Below are 13,653 nucleotides of genomic sequence, written 5' to 3' on the forward strand. Positions count from 1 at the left end.
TCACGCACAGAAAAATGCCTGGTTAGATTGAGGAAAACACATCAATAAGCTGACCTTGTACAGAAAGCCAAACCAGTCCAGGTTTATGGAATATCTTGAACTCCTGCACAAATATTAATATTGGACTGCACCAATAGATTTTTAAAAGGTCAGTCTGTGCAGAAAAAGACCTTGATTTTTACATGCCGAAGTAGAAGGCAAAAAAAGAAACAACCTTTTAAAAACACCCGGATGTCACACAAATGCAAACACTATCAGTTAAGAATTAAGACATGCAAAGTATAACGCAAGGTAATAAAAATGTAAAACATCAACTCACTTAGTCTTCTTTGCACCTTCATGTTCAGGTTCTTTCACTGCAAGAAAACAGATTTTTCTTTTAATTTTCTAAGGCATTAAGGGCACTGATTTAAGATTTATGCAGAATGTATTAATTTTTTACTCAATCAAGAATAATGTCCAGTAAGGTGGAGGGGTGATCTCATTAATGTTAATAAATATGTAAAGGGTGAGTGTCATGAGGATGGAGCCAGGCTCTTCTCGGTGACAACCAGTAACAGGACAAGGGGCAATGGGTTCAAACTGGAACACAAGAGGTTCCACTTAAATTTGAGAAGAAACTTCTTCCCAGTGAGGGTGGCAGAGCCTGGCCCAGGCTGCCCAGGGGGGTTGTGGAGTCTCCTTCTCTGCAGACATTCCAACCCACCTGGACACCTTCCTGTGTAACCTCATCTGGGTGTTCCTGCTCCGGCAGGGGATCGCACTGGATGAGCTTTCCAGGGCCCTTCCAACCCCTGACATTCTGTGACTCTGTGATGCATACATCCTGAACTATTTAATAATTGTGGAAGTTCTACAAAAATATTTCCCTCCTATAGCCTTCTCAAACTTTTAAAGAGCTCACCAAAATTCTGCCTACTGGATTTATTATCCAGGAGACTGGACCAAACCCTTTTACTATTCCCTTCTCCCTCCAAAATTTTAGAAACACCCATCTGCCCAAGACCAATACTTTAATTTTTTTTAAATCCAATGACTCACTGTGATCGGTGCCGGTGATCTGGGCCAGGATGCGGAAGGAGCGGGACTGGGTGGTGCCGGTCCGGGGGTGCCAGTCTTCGGTGTCTTCAATCAGCCGCTTCTTGCTGGCATCGCTGTGGGTGGGCGTGTGGTAGAACTCCGTGTAGGTGTCCACAATGTGCTTCCGCGGGGGGCTGCGGCGAGGAGAGGAGAGGAGACAGCGGTGAGCAAAAGGCTTCGGAGACCACCTAGGTTGGGGCAGCTACAAAATCACGGGCAGAACTGGGACTTTTCGCAGCATTTAAAGGCAGTTTCTGTGTTTGGATGCAGATGTGCAAGGCTGAGCTCTACAGGCACACCTGATTCAGTTCTCTGAACCAAACACAGCTTTGTAATTAACATGATGATATATCTTTCCCTGTTTCAGTGTTGCAACATTTGAAACAGTGTAAGACAGCACTAAAGACATTTACACTTTCAAACCTTTACCGTTTGGGTGGGTTTTTCCTTGGAGATGACAGAGTGAGACAGCAAGAGAAAGGTTTCCCAGCATAAACAGGAAAAGAAGAAAAGAAGAAACGAGAAAGAAAGTCAGAAAGCTGGAACAAAAGTACAACTAGTTATTCTGTTGAATTAGTTTTGAGGGAAAAAGGGGCACTGAAATCCAACTAATGGCGATATTCTCATTCTGCTACCAAAACCACAGCAGCACAGATCTCCCCTACTTAAACTTCAATTAAACTCATGGTGATTTCCTTACAGGGATGAGAGCGGAATTTGCTTTGGTAAAGCAGGGCAGTCTGCTTAGTTGGCAGCTGGTGTCCAGCAGCAATTTCTCCCCTTGGTTCACAGGAAGCAAAGCACAGACTGTGCACTAAGGCCACCCAGTACCCGCCAAGCCTTTTGGATTGGAGCCAGGCCATCCAAAATATCACAGGTACCAACACTCTGGAGCATCCCATGGAGATACTGATGCTCGATATCCTATCTGAAAGTCAAAAAACTGGGTGATCGTTTCATCTGGAAATTTTCCCCACTGTAACCTACGTGCTCTTATCAATCCCTGCACCAGCCAACCTGCAAGAATACAGGATTTTAAAGCTTTGCTTTCAGTAACTGATGTAAATAACATGTAATGGCACTGATCAGATTAGGAAAACAGAACAGAAGATTAACACTATATCTATATATACAACTATATAACTCCTAAATTCCACATTTGTTACCCCAAAGCATTAATCTTTAATACTCTCTAAAAGTACATTGACATAATTTACAGGAGATTAACTGCATGAAACTAGCTTCTAAGATGTAAAAATTGTAATAATAAAACAAACAAACAAACATAATAACTTCAAAAGTCACTTCTATTTTTGCCACTAATTTGACACTGTATTTTTAACGCCCAAAGTATTTCTGGTAAAAAAGGGTAGAAAAGATGAATGAGAATGATGGAAATTATTAATTGTCAACAAGTGAGAATTATGCCCATTCAGTGGAATACATTAGTAAATACTTAAGATTAAAAGAATACTTAATAGTTGAAAGAATGATGTGAAAGGTATCACACAAAATTATAGCAAACAATTGAATTTACTGACACACAGCATTAGTGAAGTAAATGTATCACGTATTAAGGTTACTAAAAGAGGGAGGGGTAAAGAAACAAAAGGCTCTGCTATTTCCAGGATAGAGCACAAGTAGTAGAGAGAAAAATAAAGTAATGCATCAAAACGGTTAATAGCAAAAACAAAACCTGAAAATTAAAGCAGTGATTAAAGGTGTGGAATTACGTGGAAATGGAATTGTTGACATGCAGTTGACTGCATTCTAGCAGCTACCACAGTGAAATCAGTAGTCTCCCACATTTGTTGAAAGTGGTGTTATAAAGAAAATATCTTGCTGACTTCTCTTGTGGATCCTACTGCTTTTTTTAACGCTTAAGAGTCTACCAGTAATGACCCATTGAGGCAACAAGGTGGTGCCAGAGACAAAGGAAAATTCAATGAGAAAGTCTTTCCCTTAACTCAGCTTTGAGGCAAGGGGCAAAAAGACAAGGCAATAAAACCTCAATCACATTTGTAATCCTCAACATATACAAATCACAGTATACAGATGTTACTCTTTATCGTTGTTGTTGAATTAATTCAGTATCTGGCCCTTCATTCCACAGTCCTCAAACGGTTTATTTTTTGCTTTTATACTGTATTTCACCATTCACTAGTTGTATTACTAACACAAATTAGCCGTAGACACTCTGAAAGTTTATCAGTACACACAAACACCACACAAATGTTTTGTGGAATAAGAAAAAAAGCTGCAAAATTTAACACAGTGAAAAGCAGGATCACATCATGTCCAATGCAGACAAAAACCATTTACTACACCAAGAAGTTACTGAGAAAAGCTGAAGCTTTTTTGCAAAATTTCAATATAAAACTCTGTAAGAGTTCTAATTTTGCAAAAGAAGAATACATGCTGGTTATTCCAACCGGAAAAAAAAGACCATATTTCAACTCCAGTGCTGTCGATACTAACTTTGTCACTCTTGTTATCTGCAAGGGAAAAAAAGTATTTGATGTATTAATACATTCTTTGCTTCTTGCAATATTACAGGAGATTCCAAATCCAAGCTCTGGTAAAGCCATACATCATGTAAGTCAAGCTTACAATCATCAAGAGAACCTAAAAGGGAAAAATTTAGCCCGGCTGAGCTAAACTGAGTGGAGTCTGCGGATATCTTACCTGTTTTAAGCAGCAGGCACATTTTCATGCAAGAGTTGGCAAGAAGATTGTGATAAAAAGTGTAACTGCACACAGCCTAGCAAAGGTATATCGCTTTCTTTCTAAGCCAGGACTAAACAAGGGAAAAATCAACTTTCTTCCCCATCCTGAGGTGATGGCAATAGCTTATATCTGAATGTGGTTTCAGAGGAGCCAGTAAGAAGGGAGGAAATTGAGTACAACAAGGTCCATGTCTGAAGAACTGCACTTGCTCAGCAGCACTATCTATTTAAAAGATTGAAGTTGTCTTTTTCTTTTTCGCTAATACAAAACACAGAAGCAAAATGGAATTTATTTCACATAGATCAATTATTCCAAACTTCAGTGTCTTGATATTTCATAAATGTTACCGAATCCATTTTAAACTGGGAGATAGTTAAACATCATTGCAGAAATGTAGTTTTTCTAAGTAAAACTAAACGTAGCAGCAGACCAAAACAACCACCTTAGGGGCTCTTGGCGCTTGCATTCCTGGAAAGATAGAGACAGTTTGCCAAAGTGTGTTCAACAAGTCTACCAGCACCAAGCGAGCCCTTGGGATCTCCCGATTTCATCCTTCTGTCCAGAGTGGACTCCTGCCATCAGCTGTTTAAAAATGGGCTGGAAGTTACCCTGAAAACAGTGTGATATAAAATGCATATGGACTGCATTATAGGAGTCCACATATGGAAATTATTCATACTGCAATATAAAGGGAATAGGTACCTAAAGAAGTCTTTTTTCTCCCATGAGAAGCTCAACTGAATCTGCAATTTATTCTGTATTTTAGTTGACATGGACGTTTGCCTTTCTGTAGGGTTCTTCATACACTAAATATACAGAGAAAGTATCAGAGAAAGGCACTAGGACTATTCGTCCAGTCCCTTCCTTGGAGGGATGGGAAATAGTGACCACAGCTCAACCCTTCTGTTTTTTCCGATCATCTCATTCCTGGCCATTGCAACACATGCTGATCATTCTCGATGGACCACTCTGCATTTTTGAGTGCCTGCTGCTTTCAGTATTGAGGGGTCAAAATACGCAGTGAGACACGAACATTGGAATTAATACTGGGCTTGTTGTAAGGTCCAGAACACGTCGTGATACAACCCATCACGAAGTGTTTTGTGGTCTGATTCAGTTTAGCTGTGACACCCCATAAACTGATGTAATTTCACTCCTGAGAAAAGAATCACCACCAAAAGTCTGGCTTGGCCATTCAAAGCATCCCTTTTAAGATGCGAATCCTTCCTCAGAGATTCGCTTCTGAGGATTGAACGATTCCTCCAAGCTGTGTTTTACTAAGCCCTTAAACAAGCCCAGCTTTTTTCCTGTGAGGAAAGACCCCCACAGCAAAAAAAGGTATAATAAATCCCACCTACCCATTTTGCTGTTTACTCTCCCCCTGGTTCTCTCTGAATCCTCGTCGCGGCCCCTCAGCTACATCCTGGGCGCCGTCACTGGCATTGTGTGGGGCACCGGGCTGCCGTGGGATATTAACTGCAGGTTTAGCAGCGCTCGGCGGCCGCTGCTCAGCGTTAGGCTTGGTATTAACATGCAGTCCAGGAGCGAACGGGGCCGGGGCGGCAGATGCATGGGATGGAGCCGCCGCCTGGGCTGGGGTGAAGGCGGAGGATGGTGATGGGATGGAGGTGACTTTGGAGGTGGTTACGGCTCCAAACGGCCTCGGTGTTTTATTGTAAGCCACACTGGCTGTGGCAGTGGCTTTGGGCGCGACAGCAGAGGCAATGGGCACAGGCTTAACTACTTCTGCGGGTTCTCCCTATTGCGAGACGAAAAACAACAAAAAAGAAACACACAAAACCACACCAAACGCATGCAGGTATTTTGGCTGCTCGCAGAGGAGATAACCCGCCTAGCATGAAGCAAAGCACAGAAGCAAGCTTCACTGAGACTGCGGCCATGAAATATATGGAAAATTAAATAAAAATGAGCCATGCATTTTAGGAAAGAGAATGATCGATGCATGCACAATCAATATGAAATCCCATGCCGATAACTCTTCTCATCATATCCAAAACAGACACCCCACAAATCAGATTCATGACAAACTGAAGAACCACTCTGCTGCAAAACCCACAGGGTAACTCATGTGGAAAAAATTAGTGCTTTTTATAAAAATCCACATTCCAACTCTCAAACCCAACTCAAGATATTCACATTCTCCACACACCAATGGCATGTGCACGTGTATATTACACACACGCTGTATATATTGGTCTGTTGATACAGCTCTTAAGAGCAGAACCAGAGCCCTGGAACTCATTTATTAGAGGCCAGTGCTTGGGGACTCTGAACTTTTCCATTTGCACCGATGTGCACTAACGTCTTCATATAACCTTGTCAGGTCAAAACACTCAGAAAAACCTGTTGCGTTTTTTTTCTGGCCCCTTCTCCCCCTGGGAGCCGTGTTCTAATATTGTGGTTCCCAAATGATGGGAGCCTTTCAAATCACTGTCAACAGAGCTGTAATATACTATATAGACTCATAGAATCACTTTGGTTGAAAAAGACCTTTAATATGTGACCTATTTTTAAGTACAGGTCATTTTTAAGCATTTTCAGGTTTGCAAAAAGCCTTCTTATAAAAAAAAAAAAAAAGAGGGAGTTGAAACTATTGCTTGAGAACATAATGTTAGAAGAACTCAAGAATACATAATTCCTTGGGGTTCTAAGGAAAACAAGGGGTGTTGCTCTCTGAATCTCCAATATTTAGATAAGCTTCTTTCAAATACACAGGAAGATTTCAGTGCTCATTAAAAAGAAAACAAAAATACACAGTAAAAACAACAGCACCACAAAAAACCCCATACAGCTATTGTTTCTCTTGTAGGGATAGAAGAAAAACTTCAGCAATGTCTTTCTAAAAAAACAAGTGTACCAAGTGTTGGAAGATAACATTAATTCGCCTTTTTTTTGTGTGGATAATAATTTGCCAGGTCTCTAATTTTCTTTTGGGGAAGGGGGAAGAAAAAAAAAGTCACTCAAATATTCTGCAGTACTCTGAATATAACACATGGAAATCAAGCACGTTGTATTGAAAGGAAAGTTTGGATGACAGTGCATATCGACAACAGGGTTTGATAGATGGGTAACAGTTAGTGCCACATGCTGCATTTTTTGGTTGTGATGATGAACATACCTTCGGTACATGAATAAGATCGGGTTTTTGTACAGTAGCCACTCTGGAAGAGGAAAAAAACATACACAGAATTTTAAAAAACAAGTTATTTAATGTTTAAGCATTTCCCTATTGCAACTCACCATCTTCACCTACAGGTAACACAAAATATTTCACTTTGTTTCCTCTAAAGGAAACAAGAAGTATCCAAGTTAAACCTACAATAGTGCTGTTAATACAAGAAAAAGGCAAAAACAAACTCGATGAATTTATACAGATACAATGTTAGGAACTCCAGCATCTATCATCAAGTACTATTTGATTTATAAATTCAGAATATCATATCACCAGTTAGGACATTTCAGCCCCATTTTGCTTGTTAGTTTCATATGAAAAAATGGAAAACATGTCATGTAACTCAAAAGCTCTGGTCAGATAAATTGCATTTTAAATAGCACATAACATTTACTCAGTCTTAAAACAGAAAGCTTCCTTTTAGAGCAACAACAAGAATCCTTCTGAAGGACTCAGCAAGTTAAATAATACGACAGTATTTTGCAGTCTTTGATCTTCAAAGGTAACATTAATGTCACTTGAAGTCCACAGTAGATGGCAATAAAATTCCTTCCAAACGTTGGGTGCATTGAAACTACTATGGGGTGGTGGGAAGGGAAGGAAGTGTCACAATGGAAAGCATGAAGAAGATAAAGAATTGTCAGATTTTGTTATACCTAAAGCAAACTGGCAACATGCTACAGGTAAAGGCATCACACTCGATGTACTTATATGCAAAAATACACAAAATAAAACAACAACAAAATGACAAAAAAAAAAACAACAAAAAAACCCACAAAACACTTGGAAAAACAATCTGACAAGTCTGACACACTAACATATTGTCTGCAAATATTGCTGCTCATACACTGAGCCTTTTTGTGCTGTTTCAATAGAAAAGCAGCTTCCTGGCACATTTCACATCCTTTCTGGCCATGTTTGGGAGCTGCTTGGAAAAGCTTAATGATCCGAGAACCAGCAATCACACCCTGCCCAAAAATCACACAACCCCGATTTCTGACTAATCTTCAAAACAGGGTTTTGAACTGAAGGTGGATTCTCATTTCCAAAAGATAACTCGCTGGGGAGGAAAAGTTGTGTTTAAATGGAGATGAACTAACGGAGGCTACAACTTAAAACATCTTGATTGTATGAAACATCTTTTCTGTTTCAGCCACGGAAAGCTAGATTTGAATTAGGCACACTTGGTCCATTTAACGACTCCTTTCTTTTTACTTTTCCTTTATGTTTTTTCCTCTGTCCCCCCACTTTATTTAATGATTACATTCAAAATGTTCACTCCTCCTCTCAAAGCCATTTGGGCCTCAGAGCTCATCGCATTCCAGCAACAGCAGATTCAGTAACTAACAAAAAGAGAGATGCATATAATCCCCATGTAACATCAGCAGAAGAAAAAAAGGAAGAAAAAAACCCAAACACATGACACCATTGCATGAAAAGCTCCTCTTCCGCACTTCGCCTTCACCATTTGTTGATACACATTATGTCCCCATCACCAGAGCGAGGGTTTTGTCCCCTTTGAGGACCAGGTCCCTCCTCCTCTTTCCCACCAAGCCCAACCCCCAGCCAAACAATGGGGAGCATCATTAATCACTCCTAATTGCAGACTTGTCAATTTGCATCAACAAAGGCAACAAGAAGGGGAAAACAATGCCAACGCATATGGAAATCTTTACTTTTTAAGACCAGAGTTGGTAGGAAACGTTAATCTCGCTCTGTATCTTTGGTATACATTTTCAATAAAGTAACTTGGAATGTTTTGTGTATTTATTAAGTTGATCTAACATTAAGATCTAGAAAGACATTCATTATTCAAGTACCATATTTCATGCTTGAGAAAAACGCTTCTCTCTGCTAATGATGCTGGACCTTGACATTTCAGTCTCATAAAAGGAACACACTTAGATTTTTTTTGGTTTTACACAATAATCAAATATGAGTTTACAATGGATGAGATTGGTCTGCATACATCAGTACAGCACTGAGCAAAAATTATTTCAAACCACTATTTCCAGATGATCTGAAGAAATACCTCTTCAAAACTCATCTTCAAAAAAGTGTCATATGAAGGGAAAAGAAAGCATGAAAAAAAGGCTTGATAACCAAAATGTTCCCAATGTTCTTCTATAACATTGAAATCAACCAGCATAACATTGCTTCATTTCCCCCAAACATATTTGAAACAAGAATATAAATTTGCGTGCCCCAGACATACTTCAAACAGTTTAACTTGGCCCTGTTGACTTCAGACCATAATCAGACTGAGATCTGTGATTTATCCCATATTGTATAAAGAAAATGCTCACCCAGCAAACTGATTCACCAAGATCTGAATGTGAAGAATGCACAGTGGTTAGACAAGACAGTGCAAAAACAAACGCAAAACATGTCCAACACATACATTTAAGAAAATACTTCCTCTGGGGCTATTTCTCTTTGGATTTTGATAGATGCTACCAAATTGCATGGCAAAAAAAAACAGATTAAACTGCAGAACCTTGTACATTTTCTTAGCTGTTAGCACTTTGCTTGCCACCTAGCAATTAAACACATTAGGGCTTCATGCTGGTTTGGTCACGTCGAATAACTGAAAGCTTTTAAAACACGATGACACACTTGCCCTGTTACTATTTACTAGAAAAGCAGGATGGCTGGAAGCAGAATATTTTCTGAATGATTTAAAGTTAGCAGTTCAGCATATTAGTTTGTGTAATATTTTTTCAATAACATACAAATAAAGCAAAGACATAAAAGCCTGATATAAATGCTTATTATAAACAACTCATACAAAGGGCCTTGGCAAATTGTTACAGTTCCGAGCTTTATATGAATTATTATAGACAACAAGAAGAGGAGCAGCAGCCGTCACTTACTGACAGCCTAATACTGAAAATGAAAGCACTCAGAGTTTTTGCACAGGCTTCTACATCAAAGTCATTTTTCTTTCTGGGAAAAAAACCCCCTATATTTAGCCTGTGTAAACAGCTCATTTCAACCCAACATGATCAAATTTGCTCTCTAAACATACCACAAGCCGTTCCTCTCCGATGAATACTTTTCATGACATTTAATGCAATTCAAAACATTCCAACTTCTAGCATTGCCTTATTAGGAAAATGAATTAGTGTGCTCTTTGCTGTAAGCAACATGCCCAGCAAAAAGTGTTCATTCTTTAAATTCTCCTTTTATTCATTCCAAGAACGCCACCCATTAAAAAAAAGACACAAGTAATTCAATAGAACCCTTTTATGATTACAAACAACTGGAAAAACCCATTATTAGAGCTAAAGCTATAGTATTTCATGTTTCTGCAATGAGTACAATTTCACACAAAATCTCCAAAGACTGATCATAATGAAAACACTGTAATCTCAATAATTAACATTACAGAAGTAAATTTGATTCAAAGCATGAATTTTTGGGCAAGTCTCAGCTGTCCTGTGTGTATAACCACAAAACCAGGACCAAATCCCCAGCCAAGAAATTCCTAAAGCTTCATTGAACTTAAAATCCAAGAGACATGTCAGAGTTGTCTCTCCTCTGTACCCCAGTTAAAGTGTCACCATCCCCAAGTCCTATTGCCCCTCATTAAAGGGACTATATTATATTCATTACTTTAAAAGCAGATGCCGAACACAATGGAAAATTTGTTTTAGTATCTCTGTAACTTAAAGGACTGCTCATAAACTCTGGTGTGAGATACAACAAGAAGAAGCTCCAAGACCATCATAGAACCTTTTCAGTTAGAAAAGATCTTTAAGGTCATTGAGTCCAACATGGCAAAGTCCACCCAACAACTTCAAGGCTGGAAGAATTGCCACAAATTTGTATTTGTGGTTCTGAACTGGACCTTTCTAACAGGAAGAAGGAAGATTCTGCCTCTGCTCCACCTCCCTCATTTTCAAAACTCCTTTTTCCCAGCTGATCAAGCCAAATACAGGTTTTGGCAGCTGGTACTAGAGCTCTGAAAAGCCACTGGTCAGATCTTCCTTCCAAAAATCTGATATTTTAGCAGTTTTGCCATTGCAATCTGCAGTTCTGCTGGTTCGCTCCACTATTTCTAGAGAGCTTGTCAGTTGACAGGGCAGAAAGCTAAATGCATTTGCTTTTCATAAATTAGCCAACTCATGAAAAAAAATGACAAGCAGAAAACGTTTAACGTATATAACAGGCTGTGACTTTCACCAGGGGTTATCTGAACAAAAACAAACACAGATGTGATTTAAAGTACAGAAAAAAGAACAATCCAAATATATTTCTTTCTTCCTTAGACCCAAGCCCTTTCTCTGTCCCAGACGTAATTCATTTCCTACCAACCCCACTCTGGCCCACAACAATAGAAAAGCATAACCATTTTTAAGCTCGCTTCTCGTTGGAACTTATACATCACCAGAAATGGTTGCCTTACATACACTAATATAACACATAACTCCATTTCTCAGAGTTTGGTAGAAATATCCACACTGCCCCAGGCAAGATGTGATGCATAATGGTATCTCAGATACCAGGCATCCATCTCAAGGAGTCCTGGTAGCAACATCTCATTCTGAAAACCAATTCTTACACTAAAGATGTATTCTTTCTCTTCTTGCCCTACAAAATACAGGCTGTAATCTCATAATAATTCAAACATTAAAATACAAATAGTATAAGACACAGTTGTCTCAGCATTAACAAAATATTGAAGACTGTTTCTGTGGATGCTCCATTTGTATGTGAAATCCCAGAAAAGGAATCTCTTCAGTCACGTGAACCACTTTATATAACTTTTGGGCTTCACATCCCTTAATGAGGTATATTTAATGGAGCATACTGAGAATAGCAGTATTTATTTCTCGACAAAATAGTACCTTGAGATAACACCGAACACCTTACTTCATTATATTTAGCCTGGGAATATTAGCTTGTGAGCTGCTCTCAACAGATTCTACATTCTCAGTAAGTTTAAAGGGTGAGAATAAACTGTGCATGTCGGCTTTTTACATTTGCTATACACTATATAATACCTTTACATCCTCACCCCATGCACTCCCTCAGCACATGAGATTACGATGAGGCACCAGGTCAGGTAAAAGCAAGACAAATTATGTTCTTGCTTTACTGGCCATTTGATAGTTGGCCAAACCAAACACAGGTCCCCTCTCTTAAATTTAAATAAGGTTTGGGACTTCACCGTTATGTGTTAAAATCAACAGTGCTGACATTTTAGGAGAGAAACAAGCTGCCCTCTGCTTTGGTATTCCTACCCACAAAGGATTAGTTGTTTTCAAGACCTCCCAAAGGCAACCACTGCTCATAGTCTCATTCCTGTGGTCTGTGGCAACCCTACCGAATGCATTTTTAAAGAGAGTTTAAGCGCAGGCAGATAATATTTTATTCTATTAAAGAAAAACCAAAAACCAAACAAAAAGCTATGAAAAAAAATACCACGGAATTTATCTCACTTACCTTCTGACTGCCAGAGACTTAGAAACCTGCTTCTCACTCCCATGAAGGAAGAAGGGTTAGAAACCTGGAGAGCCCATGCATATGAACAGCACTGGATTGGGGGGAACATCTGCCCACATCTGCCCAGGGCCCAAAAAATGTAAAACATCCCCAGTACCAAGTACAGCTGGTGCTTTACAATCCTGCACAGCACATCACTGCTGGTTGTCCTGGAAAAGTTACAGAGCAGCCTATATACAAGTGGTACGGAGTTCAGCATCTCTGAGTGATGGAGTTTGGTAGGCAGGAATCTCAGCTTGCCACTGCTTGGTTACTCACAATAAATAAGAAATCTATTGGCTTGTATATAAGACTTCCTTATAAACTACCTTCAGCGGTGCTAGTCATTTCTATCAGGTTACACCTTGTTATAAACTCACTTTTTAAATTTTCTTTAAACCTTCCTAAAGCTGTCTTGCCAAGTAACAGTATCCACATAACAGTTAAGTGCAAATAACAAGACATAACAACTATAGTCAGGCTTTTAATAACGCAGAACATATACATCTGATTTTCTTTAGAAGTGCTTATTAGACACTAATTCTAACACAGCAAGCTGCCTTGTAAAAATAGCCAGTTTAATGAAAAGCATCAGTCTAAATGACTTGCAGACCTAGTCAGACCTCCAAAGCCCTCAACAAACTGCTTGACTTCATGCTGACTTCAGTCTGTCCTCAAATCTAGGTTATAATTTAAGAGACTCGACACTAAACACTAAATTATTTTTTCCAGTGCTTTCCACAATACAGTGACTGATTTTTAAATTACCTCCTTTGTCTAAAACACAGTCCAAATATGCTTAAATTGCAGTCATATCTATTTTAACCAGAAATTCATGACAAACAGCTCCTCAGTCCCCAATATATCCTTATTTGGGATTTTTTTCCCCCCCTTAAGTGCATGCCGAGGAATGTATATATATATAAATTTCTTTTCTCTCAAATGAAGAATCTGGCAATTTAGACACCCATCAGATTGTTCTATTTTACTTGTTATGGAAAGATAGGATATGTTATGGTTTTAATTATTTCCAATTAAGGTCAGGAACACCACTAAGCATTCGTCAGACTCCCGAGCATGACCCACCACTAAATAAACAAATTTTCTCTCCCATCCAGCCCCTGCTATGCCACCCCAGCAGCAAGGGGGGACCATCCACCTTCGAG

At 39.2% G+C, this 13,653-nt stretch overlaps 1 protein-coding gene across 12 annotated transcripts in view; it reads right to left on the reverse strand.

Annotated features, from left to right (window-relative positions):
- The window catches only part of PDLIM5 (PDZ and LIM domain 5), a 100,577-nt gene that overhangs the window by 35,795 nt on the left and 51,129 nt on the right, over nt 1-13,653 (reverse strand). For 8 of the 12 annotated variants that reach the window (XM_082051848.1, XM_082051853.1, XM_082051854.1 and 5 more), the window contains exons 4-8: nt 6,947-6,989; nt 5,166-5,566; nt 1,510-1,527; nt 1,042-1,214; nt 320-356 (exon numbers count right to left, since the gene is read on the reverse strand). In XM_082051848.1, the coding sequence (XP_081907974.1) occupies nt 320-356; nt 1,042-1,214; nt 1,510-1,527; nt 5,166-5,566; nt 6,947-6,989 (672 nt within the window). Of the gene's footprint in view, nt 1-319; nt 357-1,041; nt 1,215-1,509; nt 1,528-3,558; nt 3,576-5,165; nt 5,567-6,946; nt 6,990-13,653 lie in introns of all 12 variants that reach the window. The other 4 variants (XM_082051850.1, XM_082051859.1, XM_082051849.1 and 1 more) reach the window with 4 other exon arrangements.

The sequence above is a fragment of the Streptopelia decaocto genome (genome assembly GCF_964273445.1).
Source record: "Streptopelia decaocto genome assembly, chromosome: 4".
In the NCBI taxonomy this organism is placed as follows: Eukaryota; Metazoa; Chordata; class Aves; order Columbiformes; family Columbidae; genus Streptopelia; species Streptopelia decaocto.